This window comes from Dermacentor albipictus, chromosome 1 (assembly GCF_038994185.2).
Source record: "Dermacentor albipictus isolate Rhodes 1998 colony chromosome 1, USDA_Dalb.pri_finalv2, whole genome shotgun sequence".
NCBI lineage: Eukaryota > Metazoa > Arthropoda > Arachnida > Ixodida > Ixodidae > Dermacentor > Dermacentor albipictus.
Window position 1 is genome coordinate 81,989,060 of NC_091821.1, and position 25,609 is coordinate 82,014,668.

General features: G+C 46.2%; 1 protein-coding gene across 4 annotated transcripts in view; it reads right to left on the minus strand.

Moving 5' to 3' along the window:
* Positions 1–25,609, minus strand: part of LOC135907442 (lysosomal alpha-mannosidase-like) — a 566,544-nt gene that overhangs the window by 479,741 nt on the left and 61,194 nt on the right. For 3 of the 4 annotated variants that reach the window (XM_065439126.2, XM_070522855.1, XM_065439125.2), the window contains one exon: positions 4,106–4,397. In XM_065439126.2, the coding sequence (XP_065295198.1) occupies positions 4,106–4,397 (292 nt within the window). Of the gene's footprint in view, positions 1–4,105; positions 4,398–4,483; positions 4,571–25,609 lie in introns of those variants that run through there. The other variant, XM_065439127.2, reaches the window with a different exon arrangement.

Genomic DNA, 25,609 nt, shown 5'->3' on the forward strand with positions numbered 1-25,609 from the left:
TTGCGAGGGTATTCGAAAAAGATTTCTTACGGTAGAACCGTTCTTGAAGACAGGCGCCGGTGAATCGTGACAGAGAGCATACCGGTAGCGAATGCCAATAAATGAATATTATTGGACTTTGACAAAATATTTCGTTCATTTTTTATTGCATTTTTTTCTGTGAGAATAGTTTGTAAATGATTGACTGCAGTTGATACTAATATATCCACTGTCATAACTAACCGGTACCTGTTATTACCAACCTCCCTATGTAGCATGCAAACAACTTTCGAAATAGGGCGCTTAATTATTAATTATTATTACTATCATTATTACCAAGGGACCAAGGCGAAACCTTAATGCTTCCTACACTTCCTACATCCGACACACAACAACGTCGCTTCCTACTTTATTCTAGCGCAGGGTAAGTAAGAAACCAAGCCCTTCTACTAGAACCAACTGGCGTCAATCAGCACGTTTATATAGGTTACATCAGAATTCCCCCATACCCTTTCAGCGCTATATTACGTTGCTTGAAATACTCTTTCCACCTTCCCTTGGACAGGGTAGCCAACCGGATATAACCTCTGGTTAACCTCTCTGTCTTTCCTTTTCCTTCATATATATCTCTCTCTGGCTGCCCATTTGCCACGGAAGGACCGGCACTTACGTATAAAACCCCGCGTTTGCGCTGCTACAGAGTTCCTGTCGGCAATTGCTGACTTTCATCGTACAACGCTTTGCTACCCACGGCTATACCCTTGTGTCGCCCGTGACCGACGACCTCAGCCCCCCCCCCCCCCTTTCAACCCGCTCTTGTCGTGCTCGTTCATCACGGCTATCATCGGGCTGCAGCTGAATGAGGCACTGTGCAGTTTTCCTATTCGTGTTTTCGCTTCTCCGTCAGGCGGCGATTTTAGAAATGCACGCGAAGGTCACTGACCAGCAGACTTATCCGTAACTAATTATATGTAACTAATTACTTGCAATCGATTACATGTATTTGGTAGTTTTGTAATAGTACCTTCTTTACTCGGTGACGCTCACTGTAATTCAATAACTTTTTTTTTCAGTAATCGATTGCACGTTACCAGTTATACTTTATCGAGAACTCCAATTTGGCGGGAACCACACAGTATTATACAAAGCCCGCGGCCGAGCCATGCAGCAGCCTCGCGAAAGCGCATATACTGGGCCATACTCAGTACTTGTTTCCCGATTGCCACCAAATTTTGGCTCACGATTTAAACCGGCCCTGCACTGCTCGATAGCGATGGCCACTTCGGGCGTTTAATCCAGGAAACCGCCCATTTTTCACCTTTCCATTGGCCCTTCTGTGAGCGCCCTCTCCGAGCCCCGGCAACAACGATGCGCTATATATGTATATTTATAGAGGACCCAGACATGGGCATCGTGCTATTGAGTAATTACGATCTTAATTGTGCCCAAGGGGTTGGGTACCTTACACCACCGCTGTTCCCTCCAGCGCTCACATCGCGCGACTTTTCGGTCTCGATTATGGTGTCTTCGCAACGAAACGATGGAACACGAACGACGAAAATTTTAAAAAGCAAACGTTGGTGGTAAAAAGTGTGAAAGTGAACAAGTGTGAAAGGCGGCAGAGGATACGCTGGAAGAGTCATGCCAGTTCGATCTATTTACTGTATTTGTGCAATGTAAATAAAGCTCGGGAGGAAAGTACCGTAAAGGTAATCAGTTACGTTTAGTAATTGCTCAGTTACCTTTATGGGGCAGTGACCAATCAGTCACTTTAATCAAGCGCATTTCTGAATGAACTAAAAGTAATCGGTCACTTTATTTCTGTAACGTGCACAAGTTCTGCCGCCCCTGCAGGGATTATTGTTTTCTGTACCTATGGTATTTTCTTCACCACAGCGCAGCCCCCTTTATGAACTTTTTTCCCCCGTCATTCTGACAAATTCACACACAACTATCAGCGCTCAAACAGCAGCAGTGACCCTCAAGATAATAACCACTACAGTCAGATCTCAGCGCCGACCGCAAAAGTGCGCGAAATCCGCGTGAGCGCGCGTGTGTCTATTTTTCGACAATTTCTGTACAGAATGAAGCCTGTAAAACATATCTGCTGACCTCCTCCGTTTCCTGGCTGCAAAAAAGTCTGCAAAGACTTCCTAAAAACATCACCCCATTGTCACTATGATCAGGAACACACATAAAAGAAAAAAACACTGCAACTGACAGCGTAAGATGAATCCTATAGCGACAATGTGCCAAGAACAGAAACGAAAGCCCACAATTACGTTCTGCGAGCCATTTGTTTGCAGCGTCCGTATTCTCATATTCGCAGTTATGCAGACAAAGAGGTCGCTAATTCGCTCTTTGAGATAGCAGGGCTTTGTGTCGAACGAGCGGCAGTAAAATCGCCTAATCACCTCGCTATTGAATTACGAGCTTTATTTCTTTAATGTTTATTGAATGCGCCGGATAAAAGCAACGGAGCCGCTGCTGAGCATGAGGCACGAATACAGGGCGACTAACTTAACAAGGATCATGGCACGTATTCACAAAACTTTCCTTTCGTATGTACATGTTTACCATTGGCCGTCAGTGTTCGCTATTAATATATCCAACATAAAGATCGGCTAGCATCTGTTTTTAGGCTCTGTTCTGGCGTAAGAAGTGCTTTTCCGTATACGGGCCCTGTACCGTGAACGCCGTCCGGAATTGCCCACATCACCGGAGCCACAGTCTCATCGTCACGCAATTGCTATTACACATGTGGCGCCTGTCTGAACTCCAACCACTGAGGAAGCACTCGTACGTAAGAGAAGTTTTGCTAATGGAGACCGTGATTTCACTTGTACCGCATCTTGAAACTGGCTGTTTTCTTTTTTTCCCACGGCGTGGGGCCGCTTGCTTCGAGGCATAAACGCGTTTGCTGTGTGCCTCATTATCACAGAAGCATCGAGAGTCCATCTCAGTCTTTCTCTCCTTTTTTTTTAAATTTTGTGCACTTTTTGTCAGCCTTCTGACGAAAACGTAACTCTTAAAAGGCAATGGCCACTACTGCCTGTAGAAACGCTTCGCGAACCAGCCGATTACTTCTCATTCTCTTTCGCTGCACGTGTCGCCGCCGGTGTGTCCGGCCTTCACGTCTTTACGACATTGAAACGACGCGATTGCAAGGATCAGGACGAATCTCGCAGACGAAGCGGCACTTACCTGTTCCCCAAACAGTTTCCTTCTGCGAACCAGTTGGTTTTAGCTGCGCGAACTTTCATTGCGCGTTGGCAAAATTTAAAGCAGAGCTGACAATCAATCGCGGCCGTGAACATGTGTGGAAGGGACGCACACTACACAAGGTCCGTGTGGTGTGCGACCCTGTGCACAAGTTGATTGGTAGTAATATATAACGCTGAAATGTTGATAAAAGAAGGAGGTGTACAAGAAAGCAAAGCTATTAGTGCACATTAAAAAGAAGGAACGGCGAACGCGAACGCATAAATTTCGTCAGGCGTGACACACTCGGTTTGGGCCTCTCGTTCGAACTGTTCGTGTCGCGCAACACTTACTGCACATATGGCATTAATGTCGGTTTTCCGTCTTGTGGCTTCTGTCTATAGAATCACTTACGTCGCACTCGAAGCACAGGCTGTCACCTCTTTATAGCAGGGAGAAAATACGTAGAAGAAACGCTAAATGCGAGCGCGACCCTGCCTCAATATTTTTTATCATTTTCGAGCTTTTTAAACTGGCGAGCGCTCGATAAATATCGCTGGATAGACTGGCGTTCATTCATTTACATTTGCAAAAGGTACTCGTGATGGGACGCTGATCTGTATCGATTCGCATCTCTTTTGAAACGGAAATGAACGTTAAGTTCCTATGACAGGACAGAACAACGTTAGTTCTGGCGCGACGTAAACGTTTACTGATACATTTTCTCGCTTTTTCGCCCTTTTTTCGTGACAGCGCGTCGACAGTTTCAGCGCTGTCCGGCGACTCGAGCAGACGACAAATGACGCGCGCCCTCAGCAAGCCAGCTACTTTCGTTGTCCGAGCGGGCACGCGACACGAATGACGACGCGTGCGGAGCGGTCTAACTGAAACTTCAGAGAGAAGTAAGCGGTTGTCGTTCGCTCACCTTGTAGATGCAGGCGTTCTCGTGCCGGCGTTCACGCTGCGCCGCTTGCCGATGCTGGAGGCCGGCCAGCGCCGAGCAGAGCACGAGCGAGAGCATGCCGGAGAGCAGGAGCATGGTGGCCAGGCCCTGCACGACCGGGTCCCTGCGCATATCCAGGGCGACTAACACCAGCAGCGGGAGCGAGAAGCGCTCCCGCTCGCCGCCGCTCTCCGCCGACCCCTCCTCCTCGAGCGACGCCGGACGACCGCTTCGCGCACCGCCTGCCGCCGCCGCCTCCCCTGAGATGGCGGCACTGCAAGAGACGACGTCATCACAGGAGGCGCCGTTTTCGAAACTTAAGTAGGCGTCGCCGCGAGAAGGTAGCATCGTTTCTAATACCCTTCGCGTGACGCTGTACCGGTGATTTCTTACCCACTTGCAGTGATTAAGATACTAGCAAGTTTGGCTGCTGAGCGTGAGGTTACAAGTTCGATTGCACAGCTGCGGCGCCCGCATTTCGATTGGGGTGAACTGCAGAAACCCTCGTGCACTTCGATTTAGGTGCATGTTAAAGAACCCCAGGTGGTCAAAATTAATCCTATAGATAATGGTTGGTTTATGAGTGTCTCATAATCCACTGCGCAGGTTCCGGAGGTTAAATAACGCAATTTAATTCGAATTATCATTCCACGTTCACCCGGCGAAACTTACATGCAGTCATCATCATCATCATCATCATCATCAGCCTAGTTACGCCCACTGCAGGGCAAACGCCTCTCCCATACTTCTCCAACTACCCCGGTCATGTACTAATTGTGGCCATGTTGTCCCTGCAAACGTCTTAATGTCATCCACCCACCTAACTTTCTGCCGCCACCTGCTACGCTTTCCTTCCCTTGGAATCCAGTCCGTAACCCTTAATGACCATCGGTTATCTTCCCTCCTCATTACATGTCCGGCCCATGCCCATTTCTCTTTCTTGATTTCAACTAAGATCTCATTTACCCGCGTTTGTTCCCTCACCCAATCTGCTATTTTCTTATCCCTTAACGTTACACCCATAATTCTTCTTTCCATAGCTCGTTGCGTCGTCCTCAATTTCAGCAGAACCCTTTTCGTAAGCCTCCAGGTTTCTGCGCCATACGTGAGTACTGCTAACACACAGCTGTTATACACTTTCCTCTTGAGGGATAGTGGCAACCTGCTGTTCATGATTTGGGAATGCCTGCCAAACGCACCCCAGCCCATTCTTATTCTTCTGGTTATTTCAGTCTCATGATCCGGATCCGTGATCACTACCTGCCCTAAGTAGATGTATTCCCTTACCACTTCCAGTGCCTCGCTACCTATCGTAAACTGCTGTTCTCTTTCGAGACTGTTAAACATTACTTTAGTTTTCTGCAGATAATTTTTAGACCCACTCTTCTGCTTTGCCTCTCCAGGTCAGTGAGAATGCATTGCAATTGGTCCCCTGAGTTACTAAGCAAGGCAATATCATCAGCGAATCGCAAGTTGCTAAGGTATTCTCCATCAACTTTTATCCCCAATTCTTCCCACTCCAGGCCTCTGAATACCTCCTGTAAACATGCTGTGAATAGCATTGGAGAGATCGTATCTCCCTGTCTGACGCCTTTCTTTATTGGGATTTTGTAGCTTTCTTTGTGGAGGACTACGGTGGCTGTGGAGCCGCTATAGATATCTTCCAGTATCTTTACATGTGGCTCATCTACACCCTGGTTCCGTAATGCCTTCATCACTGCTGAGGTTTCGACTGAATCAAACGCTTTTTCGTAATCAATGAAGGCTGTATATAAGGGTTGGTTATATTCCGCACATTTCTCTATCACCTGATTGATAGTGTGAATATGGTCTATTGTTGAGTAGCCTTTACGGAATCCTGCCTGGTCCTTTGGTTGACAGAAGTCTAAGGTATTCCTGATTCTATTTGCGATTACCTTAGTAAATACTTTGTAGGCAACGAACAGTAAGCTGATCGGTCTATAATTTTTCAAGTCTTTGGCATCCCCTTTCTTATGGATTAGGATTATGTTAGCGTTCTTCCAAGATTCCGGTACGTTCGAGGTCATGAGGCATTGTGTATATAGGGCGGCCAATCTTCCTAGGACAGTGTTCCCACCATCCTTCAACAAATTTGCTGTTACCTGGTCCTCTCCAGCTGCCTTCCCCCTTTGCATAGCTCCCAAGGCGTTCTTTACCTCTTCCGGCGTTACTTGTGGGATTTCAAGTTCCTCTAGACTGTTCTCTCTCACCTTATCGTCGTGGGTGTTACTGATACTGTATAAATCTCTATAGAACTCCTCAGCCACTTGAACTATCTCATCCATATTAGTAACGATATTGCCGGCTTTGTCTCTTAACGGACACATCTGATTCTTGCCTATTCCTAGTTTCTTCTTCACTGCTTTTAGGCTTCCTCCGTTCCTGAGAGCCTGTTCAATTCTATCCATATTATAGTTCCTTATGTCAGCTGTCTTACGCTTGTTCATTAACTTAGTTCTGTCAGTTCTATTCTAGCTGTAGGGTTAGAGGCTTTTATACATTGGCGTTTCTTGATGAGATCTTTCATCTCCTGCGATAGTTTACTGGTTTCCTGTCTAACGGGGTTACCACCGTCTTCTATTGCGCACTCCTTAATGATGCCCATAAGATTGTCGTTCAATGCTTCAACAACAACAATGCTTCAACTCTTCCTGAGTTAAAGCCGAATACCTGTTCTGTAACTTGATCCGGAATTCCTATAGTTTCCCTCTTACCGCTAACTCATTGATTGGCTTATGTACCAGTTTCTTCCGTTCCCTCCTCAAGTCAAGGCTAATTCGAGTTCTTACCATCCTATGGTCACTGCAGCGTAACTTGCCGAGCACGTCTACATGTTGTATGATGCCACGGTTCGCGCAGAGTATGAAGTCGATTTCATTTCTAGTCTCACCATTCGGGCTCCTCCACGTCCACTTTCGGCTAACCCACTTGCGGAAAAAGGTATTCATTATCCGCAGATTCATTATCCGCAGAAACTCTACTAATAACTCTCCTCTGCTATTCCTAGAGCCTATGCCATATTCCCCCACTGACTTGTCTCCAGCCTGCTTCTTGCCTACCCTGGCATTGAAGTCGCCCATCAGTATAGTGTATTTTGTTTTGACTTTGCCCATCGCCAATTCCACGTCTTCATAAAAGCTTTCGACTTCCTGGTCATCATGACTGGATGTAGGGGCGTAGACTTGTACTACCTTCAATTTGTACATCTTATTAAGTTTCACAACAAGACCTGCCACCCTCTCGTTAATGCTATAGAATTCCTGTATGTTACCAGCTATTTCCTTATTAATCAGGAATCCGACTTCTAGTTCTCGTCTCCCCGCTAAGCCCCGGTAGCACAGTACGTGCCCGCTTTTTAGCACTGTATATGCTTCTTTTGTCCTCCTAACCTCACTGAGCCCTATTATATCCCATTTACTACCCTCTAATTCCTCCAATAACACTGCTAGACTCGCCTCACTAGATAACGTTCTAACGTTAAACGTTGCCAGGTTCAGATTCCAATGGCGGCCTGTCCGTAGCCAGGTATTCTTAGCACCCTCTGCTGCGTCACAGATCTGACCGCCGCCGTGGTCAGTTGCTTCGCGGCTGCTGGAGACTGAGGGCCGGGGTTTGATTGTTGTATTCACATCAAACCCCGGCCCTCAGTCTCCAGCAGCCGCGAGGCAACATGCTGTATTATGCCCTAAATTAGAGACGTGCGTGTCCCTGCTACATGCCCTCCACCATCAGCGACCATCGGACCAACCTAGGTCACTGAGTATGTGGCAACGTGTACATATGTGCCAGTCTTCAACGAACCTCTTTCCCTCCGACATCGGTCACTGCAGACGTGGGACTGGATATAGGTGCCGCTGTTGTAAGAAACTCTTTGGCGCCGACTTTGAACACCGGGTATGTGCCACTCGGTCTGTGCTGGTCTTCAATGAACCTCTTTGATGCCAACTTGGGTGACTGTGTATGTGTCAGCGTGTGTGTGCCACTCTTCAATGAACGTTTTTGACGCCAACTTGGGTAACTAGGTATGTGGTACTGGAATGGGCCGCTCTACAATGTGCCGCTCTACGAAACGTTTGAATGAGTAAAGGCAAGGCGCAAAAGACCAGGACTGCAGAAGGACACAAACGACAGGACCGACGCCACTCACAAATAAGTTTATTTCCGCAACAAGCCTGCCTTATGTAGGTCAATCAAACCGAATCATACACGAAACGTTAGAAGTACAATGCAGAAATCGATCGACCACTCTGGAATCATATCTGGCTTTTACAAAAGATCAAATCAGCAACCAAGAAGTACACGTGCAGCAGCACAGGAAGCAATTCATCGAACACAGTCTTTAACAAGCCAACGGGGAGGAAAAGCCAAACGGCTTGTTCGATTCAGCATCAGAAGAAGTTCACTGAATCCAGGACACGTGTCGTGTACCAAATCCCTCTATGCTGTGGTCGCAGCTTTATCGGACAAACAGGTCAGTGTTTCAATGAGCGTGCAATGGAACACTGTCGTAATCTGCGCAACAATGAAAGGAGCTTCCTTGCAGAGCATTGCAGAGACTGCACTAATTGCCGCCCTCAGTTCGACAAAACTAAATTTTTGAAGTTTGGAAAAGACAGGTTCGAGCGGGAGATTGTGGAAGCCTATATTATCAAAAAAGATAGAAACAGATGCGTCAGCAGGCCGTCCATTGTGCTTAGTGACAAGGAGACTACTTTTTTAGAGGGTTTCATTTAGGCCTCATGTTAGAGTGATTTCATTTAGTTTTTTCCCGTCTGTCTTCCTTTATTTGTCCAGTTTTTATTTTGTTGACGATTTTCTAGTGGCTCTTACAGGGTTTTCGCCTTTTTTTCGTTTTGACGCAGACGCTGTTCTTCAGACCCTTTGTCGTTCAACTGTTCTATTTCATTGTTTGTCACAAGATTCATCTTTCGCGCGGTCACGCGTTCTATCAATTCTTCAGGTGAGTGACTATTAGAGATTTTAGTTTTGACGCAGACGCTGTACCTAGACGCCCTTTCTTCATGTTTTTTCCGTGTTATTCGTTGGTCATTATTCCCATAGTCGTGCGGGTTTTATGATTGACTGGGCCTTAGGCGTTAGAATGGTGTTATGTTTTGCATAGTTGATAGTGAAGCGGAGACGGCACTTTTTATGTCTCGTTTTTTCTCCCCGTTGGCTTGGTAAAGACTGTGTTCGATGAATTGCTTCCCGTGCTGCTCCACGTATGCTTCTAGGTTGCTGATTTGATCTTCTGTGGCAGATATAATTCCTGAGTGGTGGATGGATTGCTGTGTTGTACTTCTAACGTTTCGTGTGTGATTCGGCTTGATTGACTTACATAAGGCAGGCTTGTTGCGGAAATAAACTTAGTTGTGAGTGGCACCGGTCCTGCCGTTTGTGTCCTTCAGTCCTGGTCTTTTGCGCCTTGCCTTTACTCATTTAAGTATGAACCAACTAGCCCAAGAAAGAGTTTTACTACGAAAGGTGCCGCTCTACGAAATAGATCACTTAAATTTCTCCGATGCTGAGAATTGAACCCACGTCACACGGTCTCTTCGAGGGCAGCAGACCCACGCTTTAACCGGCTGTACCACAATCGCACTGACTATGTGCCTTTTTTCAACGAACGTCTTTCACGCCAACGCTTTAGCGAGCTGCGCCATGAATGCACTGGGTGTGTGCCGCACTTCAGTGAACCTCTCGCCAACTTGCGTCACTTAGGATGCGCCACTGAGTGTGCGGCAAGCGAGGGAACAATTCTTAGCGTTCGCAGGCAGCAGTTCGCCACGATTCTCGTCTCGGAGGCCACGCGCAGACTTCTCGGCAGTGCCACTAGGTGGCCAACCGTGCCCAGAAAGAAGCACGAGAGGGGAGCCCGGTTGCCGCATGACACGTTTCGCAGCGTTTGTACGCACCGGCGCGCCAAGCATCTCGGAGTCCATGCGCAGGCTTCGCGGCGGCGGCGCTAGTTGGCGCGGAGTGTTCTTAGGGAAGCACGAAAGAGGAGCCCCGCGGCAACACCTGATACATAACTTGTTTCGACGGTGGCAATCCGTTGGGCCGCTATATTGATTCAATGCTAACGCATTACCGTCGGCAGTCACCGTGAGAAGAGTTTTGCCGTATTTTTTTCTTCGTTATATGATTTTAAACTGAAGGTAGGTGCCTTTAGGTGGCGCTGGCTACTCCTTGTCGCATGGCAAGCAAAATGGAACCACAAAGAGCAATATGAAACACATTAAGCAATATAAAAGAGAACGGATGCAAAGTTCCGCACAGAAATCCATGATGCCACTGAAGGCAGTAGAACATGCGCAAACATGTATAAGTATGCATGCTTTCATAAATAAATAAATGTGCTTGAAACTGTCCGAGAACACGCGCAAAAGTTGTTTTTTCACGCGTGTACCAATGTAAGTGCCCATGATTACACAATATACCATGTGGCTAAATAACCTAATTTAAATTTGCGTGACGCATATTGGTAACAGGACTTTCATTTTACAGGACAAGAATACTTAATATAAACCTAACATATATAGTTTCTAATGTCCCATTTGACTAGTCGCTTTACAAGAGCTCCAGAGAGCACTCGCGGAGCGGTTTACATTCGGCTGGTCGACATGGACTGCTCGGAACACGTCCGCCTGGTTCATTCAAAGTGCCACGTTCAAACTGGAAGCGCTAGGGGACGCTCTCACCTTCGAGCTGGGAGCGCAACCGAGATCCGACCGAACTCCGATTACGTGGCTCATTCAATTGCTCTGGAGCCAACTGAACGTACGGCTGCTGGGCCCTTTCTTAGTGCACGCTTCATTGTGCAGAAGCCTCCACATCGCTGCAAATGGTGTCGTATCGGTGTAGGAATCAGTCGAATGTACCATTAGAAAATGTTTAAAGCGACAAGCGCTTTCCTCCACAACCCCGCCATGCCATAGGCGAAGTATCTTTTCAGGCTTCTGTTCTGTAAATACCAGGCGATGCCCTGCGTCACTCACAGAAAGTTCTGTTTTCGCTTTTTGCGGGAATGATTATTCCGCCAGTAAAACAACGACTTTGATCGAAACCACTCGCGAAACGCTAGTGGTGATGGTAATTGACATGTCATCTTATTTTGGCCTGATAAACGCGCGAGTTCCTGTGTGGGCGTATGTTCCCGTACTTCTATTCGCTCATGGTAAAGAAAGGCAGGCTAGCAAAAACGAACACAAGTAGAACGATAAGGGCAACCCAGACGTTGCGCTGCCTTGTTGTTCTAACTGTCCATTTCGTTCCAATTGTTGTCCGTTTCGTTCTAATTTTCTAGCACGCCTGCGTTTAAGCATACCGTGAATCCTTATACCAACCTGCTCAATTTGAATGGTTCATAAGTTTCCGTTCGTTTCCTCCTACATTCTCGCCACAGTTGATAATAATTACCACTTCACTGCTGTTTAATCAATTGTATTAGCATGTTTATGCGCGCAGTCTGTTGATAGTTTTGTATTCAGTGCTTATTTGATCTCTGCAATTGGTTCGTACGAACGTGCCGGAGGTTGATAAATCTTTTACACTAATCTATAATTAACGAGCAGAAAGCCAAAGCTATATGTGCGCCAAAAAGTGCCTCCTGGATTTTTCTATGGATATACGAGCTTAGAAGTCGTCGAATTTTCTAGTTGTGTAAAGGAGAAAGGCTATCAATAGCTAAAATTTGGCTTTTGCACAACTTTCGTGGGTGTATTTTGGGATTCGCTGAAACCGCGTCGCCGTTCGAGAACTTCTCGTCATGTGTTACGTGCTTTACGCGCATTCTTCATGCTCTGCGTTCTTTTATATGTGCCGCAACCATTCGCGGAAAACTGCACCCCCCAGCAGAAACCTTTTCGCCGAGCCCTGAATTCAACATTAAAGAGGGGCGGTTGCAGATTTTGAAACCACACGTTTGCCTATGCAAATAAATGGTTGTTAATTACAACTGCACGAAATAAAAATAAATTAGTATTAAATCATATTCATGCTCCCTGCATTAGAGAGAGAGAGAGAGAGAGAGAGAGATAGAGAGACGGCAGCTCTTATTAGACGACAGATATTTTTGACGGTGTGTATACAACCGCTGACATACTACTCCGCATAGGGAGAGGAAGGGGATGGAACGATTTTAGAGGGGGGGGGGGGGTGAGCGAAAACAAAAATAGTAAAAAATAAATATGAAATGTATGATTGAAGCTGGTAATGATATTTACAGGCGAGACGCTGGTTGAGTTTAAGCTTTTCTATATCACAAAGCGAACGTTTTTTAAATCTTTCCGAGACGTCAATTTCTTATAGGTAGCGGAACAATAAATATTGTTTTGAAGGGCAAGGCATAGAGCCTCAGATGCCAGGTAAATTTTAGCGGAGCGTGACACATGATGTCCATTTGGTGCTCAAAAGAATATCTCTCGTCATGGTATAGGGACCCATTCATGTAATACGTGCTCCACTGTCTTTAAGTTGCCGCATTTATCACAGTAGTAATCAGTGGCACGTACTATAGGATATAATTGTTCGTAAGTGCTAAGACTCCTTTCTTCATAGGCATAATATTATGTCATACTCGAAGTATAGGTTTTTAGTGACATTCGGCCTTAGTGAGATTAGAAGAACTGGTGAGGCTTATACGTTGCTGAATAACAGCCATGTCCTCTGCTATAGAGGTCTCCCTGATAAGAAGCAATGCGGAGTAGGATTCTTAATCCATAAAGGCATAGCGGGCAACATTGACGAATTCTACAGCATTAATGAGAGGGCAGCAGTAGTCGTAATCCAACCTAATAAGAGGTATAGATTAAAGGTAGTACAAGCCTACGCTCTAACATCCAGTCACGATGATGATGAAGTAGATCAGTTTTATGAAGATGTTGAATTAGCGATGAGAAAAGTGCAAACTCGGTATACAGTAGTAATGGATGACTTCAATGCAAAAGTGGGGAAAAAGCAGGCGGATGAACAGGAAATTGGCAACTACGGCGTCGATTCTAGAAACGCTAGAGGAGAGGTGCTGGTAAAATTCGCAGAAAAGAATAAGCTGATAATAGTGAACACCTTTTTCAAGGAGCGTAGCAACAGAAAGTGGACCTGGAAAAGCCCTAATGGTGAAACAAGGAATGAAATTGATTTCATACTTTGTGCCGATCCCAGCATAGTGCAGGATGTAAAAGTGATAAGTATGGTTAAGTGCAGTGACCATAGGTTAGTGGGGGCTAGGATTCACCTCAATTTGAAGAGAGAAAAAGTAAGATTGGTCAAGAAGAAACAGGTCAACGTAGAGGCAGTAAGGATAGAAGCAGACAAATTTAGGCTGGTACTTGCAAATAAATTTGCAGCCTTAGAACAGAGAGCGAGAGCGCAAATGATAAATGAAAGGTAGAGAAGTTAACCAACACTGAGCTTAGAACAGAGATATGATGATTATGACATAGAGGCAATGAATGAAACCGTAACGAGGCTGGCTTCAGAGGCAGCAACTGAAGCGGGAGGCAAGGCACCAAGGCAACCAGTAGGCAAGCTCTTCCAAGTAACCAGTGAACTATTAAAGAAACGACAAAGAATGAAAGTGTCCAACTGAAGAGATAAGATAGAATTCGCGGAACTGTAAAAACTGATCAACAAAGCGAAAATAAGTGATGTTAGAAATTATAACGCGAGAAAGGCTGAAGAAGCCGTAAAAAATGATCGCAGCCTCGAATCTGTGAGAAAGAAATTTGGCATAGGACAAAACAAGATGTATGCACTTAAAGACAAGCAGGGTAATATTATTAGCAATGCCTAAGGTATAATAAATGCAGCGGAAGAACTCTATACTGACCTGTACAGTACCCAGAGGACTCAGGAGAACTCCGTTCTAAACGATAATGAACAGGATACAGAAACTCCGCCTATAACTAGAGATAAGGCCAGAAGGGTCTTGCAAGACATGAAATGGCGAAAAGCAGCAGGAGAAGATGGAATAACAGTCGATTTAATCAAAGGTGGAGGAGACACAATGCTAGAAAAACTGGCTGCTCTCAATACGAAATGCTTATGAACTGCATGGGCCCCAGAAAACTGGAAGAATGCAAGCATTATACTAATGCGCAAAAAGGGAGACGTTGAAGAACTGAAAATCATAGGCCCATTTGCTTACTCCCAGTATTATATATTATATTCACCGAAATAATCTCCAATAGGATAAGGGCGACACTACTTTATTCAACCAAGGTAACAGGCGGGCTTCAGGGACGGATTCTCTACGATGGGCCACATCCATGTCATTAATCAGGCTATCGAGAAATCCGCAGAGTACAATAAGCCTCTCTATATGGCTTTCATAGATTACAAAAAAGCATTTGATTCAGTAGAGATACCAGCAGTCATAGAGGCATTGTGTAATCAAGGAGTACAGACCGCTTACGTAAATACCTTGGAAAATATCGACGGAGATTCCACAGCCACTTTAATTCTACACAAGAAAAGCAGGAAAAGAAAAGTAACGAAAGGAGTCAGACAAGGAGACACAATCTCTCCAATGCTATTCACTGCGTGCTTGGAAGAAATATTCAAGCTATTAAACTGGGAAGGTTTAGGAGTAAGGATCGACGGCGAATACCTCAGCAACCGACGGTTTGCCGATGACATTGTTCTATTCAGCAACACTGCAGACGAGTTACAACAAATGATTGAGGACGATAAGTGAGAGAGTGTAAGAGTGGGGCTGAAGATTAATATGCAGAAGACAGAGATAATGATGAATAGCCGGGCAAGGGAACAAGAGTTCAGGGTCGCAAGTCACCCTCTAGAGTCTCTGAAGGAGTAGGTTTACCTAGGTCAACTAATTGCAAGGAACCCCTGACCATGAGAAGGAAATTCACAGAAGAATAAAAATGGGTTGGATCGCATACGGCAGACATTGTGAGCTCCTGACTGGAAGCTTACCGTTATCATTAAAAAGAAGGTGTAGAATCAGTGCATTTTACCGGTGATGACATATGGGGCAGAGACTTGGAGATTGACAAAGAAGCTTGAGGACAAGTTAAGGACTGCGCAAAGAGCGATGGAACAAAGAATGCTAGGCATAACTTTAAGAGACACAAAGAGAGCGGTTTGGATCAGAGAGAAAACAGGTATAGACGACATTCTAATTGACACGAAGAGAAAAAAATGGCGCTGGGCAGGTCATGTAATGCGTAGAGTAGATAACCGTTGGACCATTAGGGTGACAGAATGGGTACCACGTGAAGGGAAGCGCAGTAGAGGACGACAGAAGACTAGGTGGTGCTATGAAATTCGGAAATTTGCGGGTGCTAGGTGCAATCGGCTGGTGCAAACCGGGGTAACTGGAGATCGCGGAGAGGGGCTTTCGTCCTGTAGTGGATACAAAATAACATGATGATGATGATGATTATTATGATGACGGCGACGGTGGTGGTGGTGGTGGTGATGATGATGATGATGATGATGATGATGATGATGATGATGATGATGAATAAGAAGAAGAAGTGCTAAGACTCCTTTCTTCATAGGCATAATTTTATGCCATGCTCGAAGTATCGGTCTTTGCAATAATATTCTCCTAATATTTCTGTATTCAAGACCGCTTTGGGTGCTCCCTCCGCTTTTTTGTTTACTGAAATACCGGAGTGGCCAGGTATCCACTGGAAGGTGATGTAAAGCACAGCAATGTTGGCCTTGTGGTGTAGATGGGCAATGTCACAGGCTCTCTTCATTAAACTGATTTAAAGTATACTTGTGAGAGCAAGTTCAGGGGCGCCATAGCCTAAAGCTATTCCAATCTGTTTCTATTCCATTCTTTTCGTTAGCCCTCCGCAATTGCTCAAACATATTTGGGGTAACGACTACTTCACCATTCAGTCACGAGCAGTGGCGTAGCCAGACATTTCGTTCGGGGGCGGCTTACGTTGCAGCTCGTCCTCCTCCTTATAGAATTTGTCGAAGGATCAAGTACATGAATAATAATTGCATTGCCATAGTCAAAGATACTGCAAATTCTTGAACGCTACGCACTGTCAAGACAAGTAAAATATGTATTATTTCATAAAAGAATATATTCGTATGTCCCCAAAAATTGTGCCAGAAATAACTGATATCAATGCTTCCATGTTTTTGTCTATTTAATAACTAACGAAAATATCACACGATCCTTAAAAGTATATGAGTTCGAAACCAGCAAACAGTGCAAGCCGCTGATATGAAAAATCCGGCCGATCCCACGCCCTGTGGGAATCGAGGTATGCGAAGCAATGTGCGGGGAGCCTACCATGTTAACGAAACGAGCACGAAAGCGCCAAGACGTAGCAGGCTGTTTCATGGCCTACATGACACGCATGTCAGGACATGCATGTCTGCAATGTATGTTCGTCATACAGTCTTGTCATACTGTGCCAATTTACGTATATACCGAGACTTATGCGGCTGTTCCATGACCTACATGACACGCATGTCATGACCTATCATTTATGTTCGTCATGCATTCTTGTCATACTATGCCAATTTTTGTACATGCCAAGACGTAGGCGGCTGTTTCATGACCTACATGACACGCATGTCATGACCTATCATTTATGTTTGTCACACACTCTTGTCATAGTAGGCCATTTATGGTGGTACCTACCAAGTTAACGAAACGACTATGAGATCATCAAGACGTAGGCGGCTGCTTCATGAGCTACCTTACACACATATGATATTCATGTCATGAACGATCATTTATGTTCGTGAGACACTCTTTTCATACCATGCCAATTTTGATACATACCAAGTTAGCGACATGACCATCAGAGCGCCAAGACGTAGGCGGCTTGATACTATCAAGGTGGCAAATGTTCGCCAAGAAATGCTTCGAATTTAAAACGTAAAGGCATGAACTAAACCAGTTAAGGACAAATATTTCAATTAAACTTTGTTATTCAAGAACCTTGTTTACATTTTTGTATATATGCAACGGTCAGGGAAAAAATCTAAATGACGCTGTCCTTCGTTCCAATGCATTGCGCAGGAGCAGCTGTCACCTGTTGTGTATTGTGAGTAATTGCACCAAAATTATAATCGCAACAGAGAATACGTATAAAAAGAAGGAGCTCTGCCAAATATTCATGAGAAATGCGAAGATACAAAACATCGCAACAAGATATTTAAATATAAGGATAAGTATCCAATAAATCTGCGTATCTAAGCAAAATACGCTGTATATAATGCTTAAACGAGGCAAATGAACATGTTACGCAATCACAAACAGATCACAGCATCCTAAGGCTCCCTCCGCTCCTCCCGATGCATCGCGCGCGACGAAAAGCGGCGCGCTTCCTCCCCACTTTTCTCCCTTGCGCACACAAGACGAAGTCACCACCGTCGACTCACCCTCCCCCCCCCCTTCCCCTATGCTTTCACTCACGCATACAGCATGCGGCGCGCGGTGTCGATGTTATCGCCCTTGGACTTTATACGGAACATGACGGCAACTGCAGGAACGCGGCCCGAGTGTCCAGAGCTATCGCAATAATATAATAAGAGTATCCGGCAACTGAAGAGTCACGTGGCCCATTAATTTCCGCAAAAGAAGTAACAAAATCGAACTTTAACCATGCGGCAATTAGCTGCGCCGCAACAATGTCATTTTTTTTTTCTTTTGTGGGTGCGGGGGCACTGAATTGAAGAAAAGAAACGCGAAGGAAAGCATGTTGGCCACAATGGAATGCCTACTTTGAGCACCTAATGTGGCTACCGAAGGAATATTGAAGAGACCATGAGACGATTGGTCCACAGAGCATATGCATACAGTCCACATATGCATACTGCTCAGTATCCTACACCAGCAAGACAAGTCTTTTCGGAGAAGTTGCGCTAACATCGAAGTCAAAGTGATGCCTTCAAGTGAACGCGTTGCAATCCGTCGAGTCCCCACAGTCATGGGAATGAGCGGTCATTGTTTCTTTTTCTCGTCTGCTAGCCAGAAAGCGTACAAAACTCTGCCAGGCCAGAATCCACTCGGCTAGAGAAAAACAAACGCGCACCGAAGGGCACCGCGCGGTGGTCGGGGCAACACCAGAAAAACGCATGCACTTTGGCTGGCTCTGGCAGCTCGCGGGTAGCGAGAACAAGAAAATTGAAGAGGCTCAATGTGTCCTCGCGAATAAAAGTCAAAGCAGAAAAAATAAATAAGAACCTAGTTACCTTTGCTGGCTTTAGTGTCTGGACATGGATGCTTTGGCGCAGGTGGAAAAAAAAATGTTGATATGCTTTTCTGTGACATAACGGCACAACTGAACAACCGTAACGCTTCGTCTCAACGGACATCACTGCGTGCTGTGTCAACTTGTCTCATAGTGTGTTGATTTGGCTTGTCTCATTGTATGGTTCGATGTACGACTTTAGAAAAATCAACGCATCTTTGGCGTAAAATGTTTGTGAGGACATTAAACCCACAAAGTTCCTCAATTGAAAATCTAAAGACCGACTTTGGAAATGTTAATGCACCTTTCGCATGAAAAGTTTATGAGAACATTATACCCATAAAGTTTCGGAATTGAAATCCAAGCGCTCCGCAGATTCCGCGGCCTCCACGAGATGCCGCGACGAGCCCGCTAGCCATCAAAACTTGCTGGAAATTTTGTGTTCCTTGATTTGGCTTCAGGTGCATGGGCGTTGCCACGACATCCAGCCCGAGCTTACAATGCTCGCATCCAAAAGCCTTTTTGAGCGTGAAAAAGACATTGTAGGCAAAATCCAGAACGATTTCCGGCGCCCGGGGTTGCTTTGGTCGGCGGTGCATGATAGCACGAAAAAATTTCGGGGAGGAGGGGGGGGGGGGGGGGGTACTGAAGCCCCATAAACACCCCGCCCCCCTGGCTACGCCCCTGGTCATAAGACACCACGGAAACCGCGAAAACTCCGCACCTTAAGATGACGCGTACACACTGGTTATGCATGGTTCCGCCCTAAAAAAGAAAACATTTCTTTCTAATTCTATGCCTTCGTCGCCATTAGCCTTGCGCGATTGGTAAAAATGTTTTCGGGCCACGCCTAGCTTGCTTGTCTGTCAAGTGACATCACAAAACCGTGAAAAGAGAACATGTCAAAGTGACGTGTGTTCAATAAGTTGCATTAATAGGCCGAACAAAACTGAACTTTTCGTGCAATTGCCGGAGACTGTCCGAAAGGAACAGAAAGCATTTCATGGATCAATTCAACGTACTTGAGTTGCTGGCAAGAATTGGTATCCTTGCGCATAAGATGTTTTGCGTGGCAGTACAACATTGGCCAGCCTTTTTATCACGTATATAACATCGCTCTGCCAAATCTTCTTCAGTGAGAATCCGTTACGGTGCCATTTTTACGCTTAGTAGCACGCCGCTGCGATCGTCGATGATCCACCGCAAGCTAAGCAAGGAGAAGCGGACCAATCGAAAACGACGGCACCACTCTCCACACCCGGTTATCTACTTTCACTGCGCTAGCTCGGCCTCACAAGAACTCTCTGCTCTCCTGCGCGCTCTCAACTCCAGTCAGCCAATTGGATAAGAAAAACCTGTCGCGGTAGGCAGTGCTATTCGCTTTGAAACCAAGCAAAAGTAACCTCCTCTAAACAAGGAGTGCGTTTGATGTACCTATTCAAACGACGCTGCGGGTCACTGCACGTGCTTACGTAGGCGGTTGCGTAAATTTGACGAATAACGTTAGAATGGAATGGTATGACTATGTTTTTATAGCGCCACACGTCTATTTTGCACGCAATGCCACTTGTTCTAACCCAATCGCCGGTTCAGGTGCACGTTGTAAAAGTTGAGGTCGGGCATGTCAAAATGGTGTTACGATCAGCCTGCAGGGGTACTCACCTGCAAACCTTTCCCAGCCCGCTGCAGCAGTTTAGATAGAACTGCAGGGGTGGCGGCCTTCGGAGAACCGACGACTTCGCGGCCCGCTGCGACGAGTCATTTTGGAGGGCTAACAATGCGCCTCCTGCGGACAGCCAGCGGCGCCAACAAGTCTAGCCACGTTCGGCAGACAGAGTATTGTTAGTTGATTCGCTGTCGCTTTCATGGTCTACTTGGAACAAGAGAACTCCTGGAAAACGGTGTTTTGCAGGTGCTTTCTCACGAGCCCCAGAAATCGTCACATTCGATTGACAGACACGGCGGCTAACTGGAATCAAGAGGCGCCAACTGGGGTCAAGCGTGCAACCCATGTCTACGTGGACCCGCTCAATTCGGTGTGTTCAGTGAAACCAAAGTGCGGACGTGAGTGTGTGAACCCTCCCCATCAAAGACGGGTCAACTACGACTATAAAAAGTGCAGGATGACTGTGGACGCTCCCATTGGACGAAGTTTGAACGGCAGTTTTCCCTCCCCTAGGGATCTAGGGAGGACATAGGGTTTTTAAGCAGCCGTTTACGCTGGTTGTGTGGGCTTCATTTTTCAGTCTTGCTAGACTGATGAAATGTATCTCCTGTCTTCATGTAAATATTGTATATAAAACCCGTATTCCTTTTTCTCGATGAGAGCAAGTCTCTTCCTTCAACAACGTCTTTAGCGTGGATGAGTCGGACGACGGCATGGGCCAGCTACCACTTATTAAAGCGAAAGCTTTACTACGCCAGCGAGCGAGCCATTTCGGCTCGTCGCGCCGTATGCCGTATGCAGGCAGTATGCCGTATGCAGGCGTAAGCCGTATGCCATATGCCGTGGCCGACGAACGACCTTGCGCCGCCGTTGCCTAGCAGCGCCGAAGTCGCGCTTCAACAGATGGCGCCGCCGTCTACGCTCGCTCCACTGCTGGGGTAGACGGAGAGGAGGTGTCGCCTAGCGGGGGGTATATACATATGCGTTTCGCCTCAGTGCTTTTAGTCGTAATGGAGAGCGCGAAAAAGACGCAACAACGACAGAACGAAGCGAGGCAGAGACAACGCGCTCAAGAGACGCCAGAAGAAGCGTAGCCATGCAGCTCTTGCTAGAGCCAGAGCTAAACCACAGGCAATTTTTTCATGCCAGACCCCAACTCTTACAACTGGCTGGCAGCGGTGAGACTGACTTTGCGACGTGGTGCTGTGTCCGCGGTGAGTGCTTGGTTCTTGCTTTGACTCTCTAGGCGCCATTTTGTGGTTGTTCTGTTTAGAGCAGTAGGGAAGCTGGATTGTTGATTGTTAGCGAGGTTGTGTTTACTTAGGTATGATTAGCGAGCAGGACCAAGGCAGTAAAGCAGCAATCATGGAGTTTAGGACACTGCTGAGAGACGAATTGTTGATTGTTGGTGAGGAACTGGGCCTAGAGGTACGCAAGGAAATGCTAAAATCAGAATTATTGAAGCTGATTTCCGGAAAGGCCAGTGAGGAGGACATTGAAGTTGGGCTGAAACTTCGTAGGAAACGAGAGAAACGGGACAGAGAGAGAGAAGAACGGGACAGAGGGGAACGCAAGTTCAGAAAAATGCTATTTGGGTTTGAAGGAAAACGGTTGGAGTTGTCTTAAGGAAGTGAAGGGGCTCTGGGGCAATCAAGTGAGGCAGAATCATAGCGCATGAACAGGCTGTTAAAGCTATTTGAGGTCGGGAACGACATAGGCTTGTTCCTCGGAAATTTTGAAAGGACTTGCGAGAAGATGAACTTCGGTCCGAGTACATGGCCACAGCGGTTGCTGTCTATGTTGCCGTGTGAGGTGGCGGAAGTAATTGCCAGACTCGGTGCGCAAGATACATATGATTATGCGAAGGTTAAAACTAGTCTTTTGAAGAAGTACCGCATTTCTGCCGAAGCTTTTCGGCAAAGGTTTAGAAGCATGGGCAAGAAGGATAGCGAGGGATATTCGGAGTTTGCATATGGCTTAAAGGCAAACTTAGTTGAGTGGTTGAAAAGCGCGAAAGCGTACGAGAGCAGAGACATGATTATTGAATGCATGTGTCTAGAGCAGTTTTACAAAAGCATCCCCCAATCTGTGAAGCTGTGGTTGCAATACAGAGGAAACGTAAACACTGTGGAAAGGGTGGCTGAATTAGCCGAAGAGTACGCAACGCGTAGAAAGCTGAACGCTGAGGACGGAAATTGGAATGGTCGAAATGGACCGCGGAAACCATTTCCGTTAAAGAAAGGTTCGTGGACGACCGGTACCTCTAGACGTGGAGGAAAAGACCTCAGAAAAGAGCAGAAAAGAAAATTCGAATCTTTTAGAACGATCCGTTGCAATGAGTGCAATCCGGACATATCGCTGTAAACTGCGGAAAGCCAAGCATAGTTTTCTCCTACGTTGATGAAAAAGACGAGAATGTGGAACTTTTAAGCCCATCTTCACGACCTGCAAGTTAATGGGAAACCATGTCGGGTGCTGCGAGACAGTGCCGCCACTATGGACATTGTCCATCAGTCTTACGTGGCGGTAGATGACTTCACTGGAGAAGCAGCATGGATCAAACAGGTTGTAGAAGGACACAGCCTGTGTCTGCCCATGGCCAAAGTCAAAATCAGTGGACCGTTCGGGGAGCTCGTAACCGAGGCTGCAGTTTTCGCATTTTTGTCGCTGCAGTACCCTTACATTTTTTTTTTCGAATCGGTCGGATCAGTTACTGCTTTAGTCACAGGCGTTGACACGAGGCAAAGCTCGTAAAATCGCGTCGCTTTCGGCTGAAAATGCAAAAGCTGCTCTAGCGGAAGTAGCAAAAGAGGTAACTTCAGTAACCGAATCCGAGCTACGCCCGAGAGACAAAAAAAAAAAACAGTTGAGGAAACCCTGCCAGCTGACCAGCTCAATGAGAACTGATGACTAGAGTGTCAAAGTTCACGCCTGCAGGAAGAGCCAGCTGACGCACTCGCAAGCGAGACAGGGTCCTTAATGTCACCATCCTCAAATAACATTGATCGACTCTTACGTGTGGACAGAGAGTCAGTGGCAGCCGAGCAAAATAATGATGACAGCTTAACTAAATTGCATCACACAGCTCAAGAAGGCATTGCTAAGCGCAACGTGACGATACAAGAGAAAGGAGGATTGTTGCATCGGCACTACAGAGATCGAAAGAGTAGGATTTTAGATCAGTTAGTCGTACCTACTAAACACAGGGAGGACCTTTTGAGTCTCTGTCATGGAAATGGGTGGTCTGGCCACCTAGGCATAAACAAATCGAAGTAAAGATTGCTTATGGAATACTACTGGCCTGGCTGTTTCAAAGACCCAGAAAACTTTGTAAGATCATGCGATGCCTGCCAGCGCTCGGGTAAACCAGGAGAAACATGGAACGCTCCACTAAAGGTAGTGCCCTTAATATAGCAAACTTGCAGACGAATTGTGATAGACACGGTAGGGCCTCTACGAAAGACAAAGTCGGGTTACAGGTACTTGTTCACCATGCTATGTCTGACTACAAAGTTTCCCGAAGCAATCCCTCTGAAAGAGCTCAGCTCCACTGAAGTAGTAGACGCGCTTTTGTCAGTATTCACACGAGTTGGGCTTCCAGCCGAAAGGCGGATCAACGGTCAGTATTCACCAGCTCACTGACTTCCTCATTCTTACAAAAGTGCGGGGTAAAGTTGAGACACAGTTCCCTCTATCACCCTCAGTCAAACAGTGTAGAGAGCTGGTATTCAGTGCTCATGAGGCTACATGGTTCTCGCCAGCAGAAATAGTGTATGGGAGGACACTCCGTTCTCCACTGAGAATGTAAAGAGAGATGTGGGAGGAAAGAGGAGAGAGTCCAACAGTGGTAGAATACGTGCTAAATCTGCTGGAACGGCTAAATGCAACCTAAGAACTAGTCGAAAAGAACATGGGAGTAGCTCAAAAGAACGCCAAGTTCTATTACGACAAGAATGCGAGGCTTCGTACGTTTCACGCCGGAGACCAGGTACTGATCCTCAAACCTTCAAGAAAGAACAAACTTGAAGTTCACTGGGACGGACCCGTTAAAGTGTTGCACAAACTTTCATATACTAAGTATGCTCTGAAAATACCCGGTCGCAGGAAGGAGGTGAAGATATACCACTGCAATTTGATGAAGCCGTACGTGGAGCGGAGCGGAGTCATTAACGTTACCATCAAAGAGCAGGATGACACTAGTATCGAGTTTAATGAATATAAGGCAACCTCCAACTCTGAAATCAGCCTCGAAGAAGTGGTAAAACATTCGGTAAGCTCACACGCTCTTAGGCCCGAGCAGCTGGATGAGCTAAAAGAGATGTTAGGGGAATATCTCGATGGATTCAGCGATCGGCCAGGTAGAACCGAACTAATAACGCATGAAATAGAGCTGACATCAACCGAACCCGTAAGATCGAAGCCTTACAGGGTGTCTCCACGACAGAGAGAAATTATGGAAGCAGAGACACACCGCATGCTAGAGTTGGGAGTTATTGAGCCCGCTGAGAGTGACTACACGTCACCACTAATACTCGTAGAAACCCTCGTCCATATGTTGACTACAGGAAGTTAAATGCCATCACTAGGGATCAGCTGTACCCGATACCCAACATTGAGGAACGAATCGAAAGAGTTAGCGCTGCTAAACACATTTCAACTATAGTTCTCGTGCGGGGATACTGGCAAGTTCCCCTTTCAGAAAGTGCCAGCCGCTATGCCGCATTTATCTCACCTGTAGGCACTTTTCGCCCTCTCGCCCTCAGCTTCGTGCTGAAGAACGCGCCGTTTAGCTTCTCTAATGGATATCGTCCTAAAAGACTTGCAGGAGTTCGCCTTGCCATATCTTGATGATGTAGCAATTTTTTTCTGACAGCTGGGTACAGCCCGTATCGCACCTCAAACAGGCATTCTCACGGTTGAAGGAAGCAGGCTTAACGATAAAGGCGGAAAAGTGTAGGTTTGGCTGCTCGCAGGTTACTTATCTGGGTCATGTTGTCGGTCAGGGCACGAGGCGGCCGGCCGAGCTGAAAATAGCTACGATTGGAGATTTTTCACAGCCGCGCACGAAAACAGACATTCATTCATTTTTGGGACTTATGGGGTGCTACCAACGGTACATTCCGAATTATTCGCAGATAGTAAGTCCTTTAACGGACGCACTCCGAAAGGCAGCACCGAGTAACCTGCACTAGGATCAACAAGCGCAACAATCATGCCAACTGTTGAGGAAGTAAAACTTTATCACTTATGGTATTGTACGTCTAGTAACTCACGCCAAAAGGTGTATCGTAAATAAATGTCCCATGTTCCTTAAATATAAGTAAACTTGCTGCACAGTCAAGAACACGAAAATAGCAGACAACAATTTACTGGAGCAAGATTTTAAGAGGCAGATACATGAAAACGGGAAGAAACTGCGAAATGCAAGTTATAGGGGTGTCACACGGCGCACTTTTAAACGCGATCAAGCACAATCCTATTTGAATTTCTCGGTCGCGATTGGGAGCCAATAGCAGTCGCGAATTTCGATCCGGATCGGACTTGATCGCGGTTGAAAGTGGTCGGGTGACACCGGTGCAATGGAGAATGGTCAGAAATTAATGACTTGAT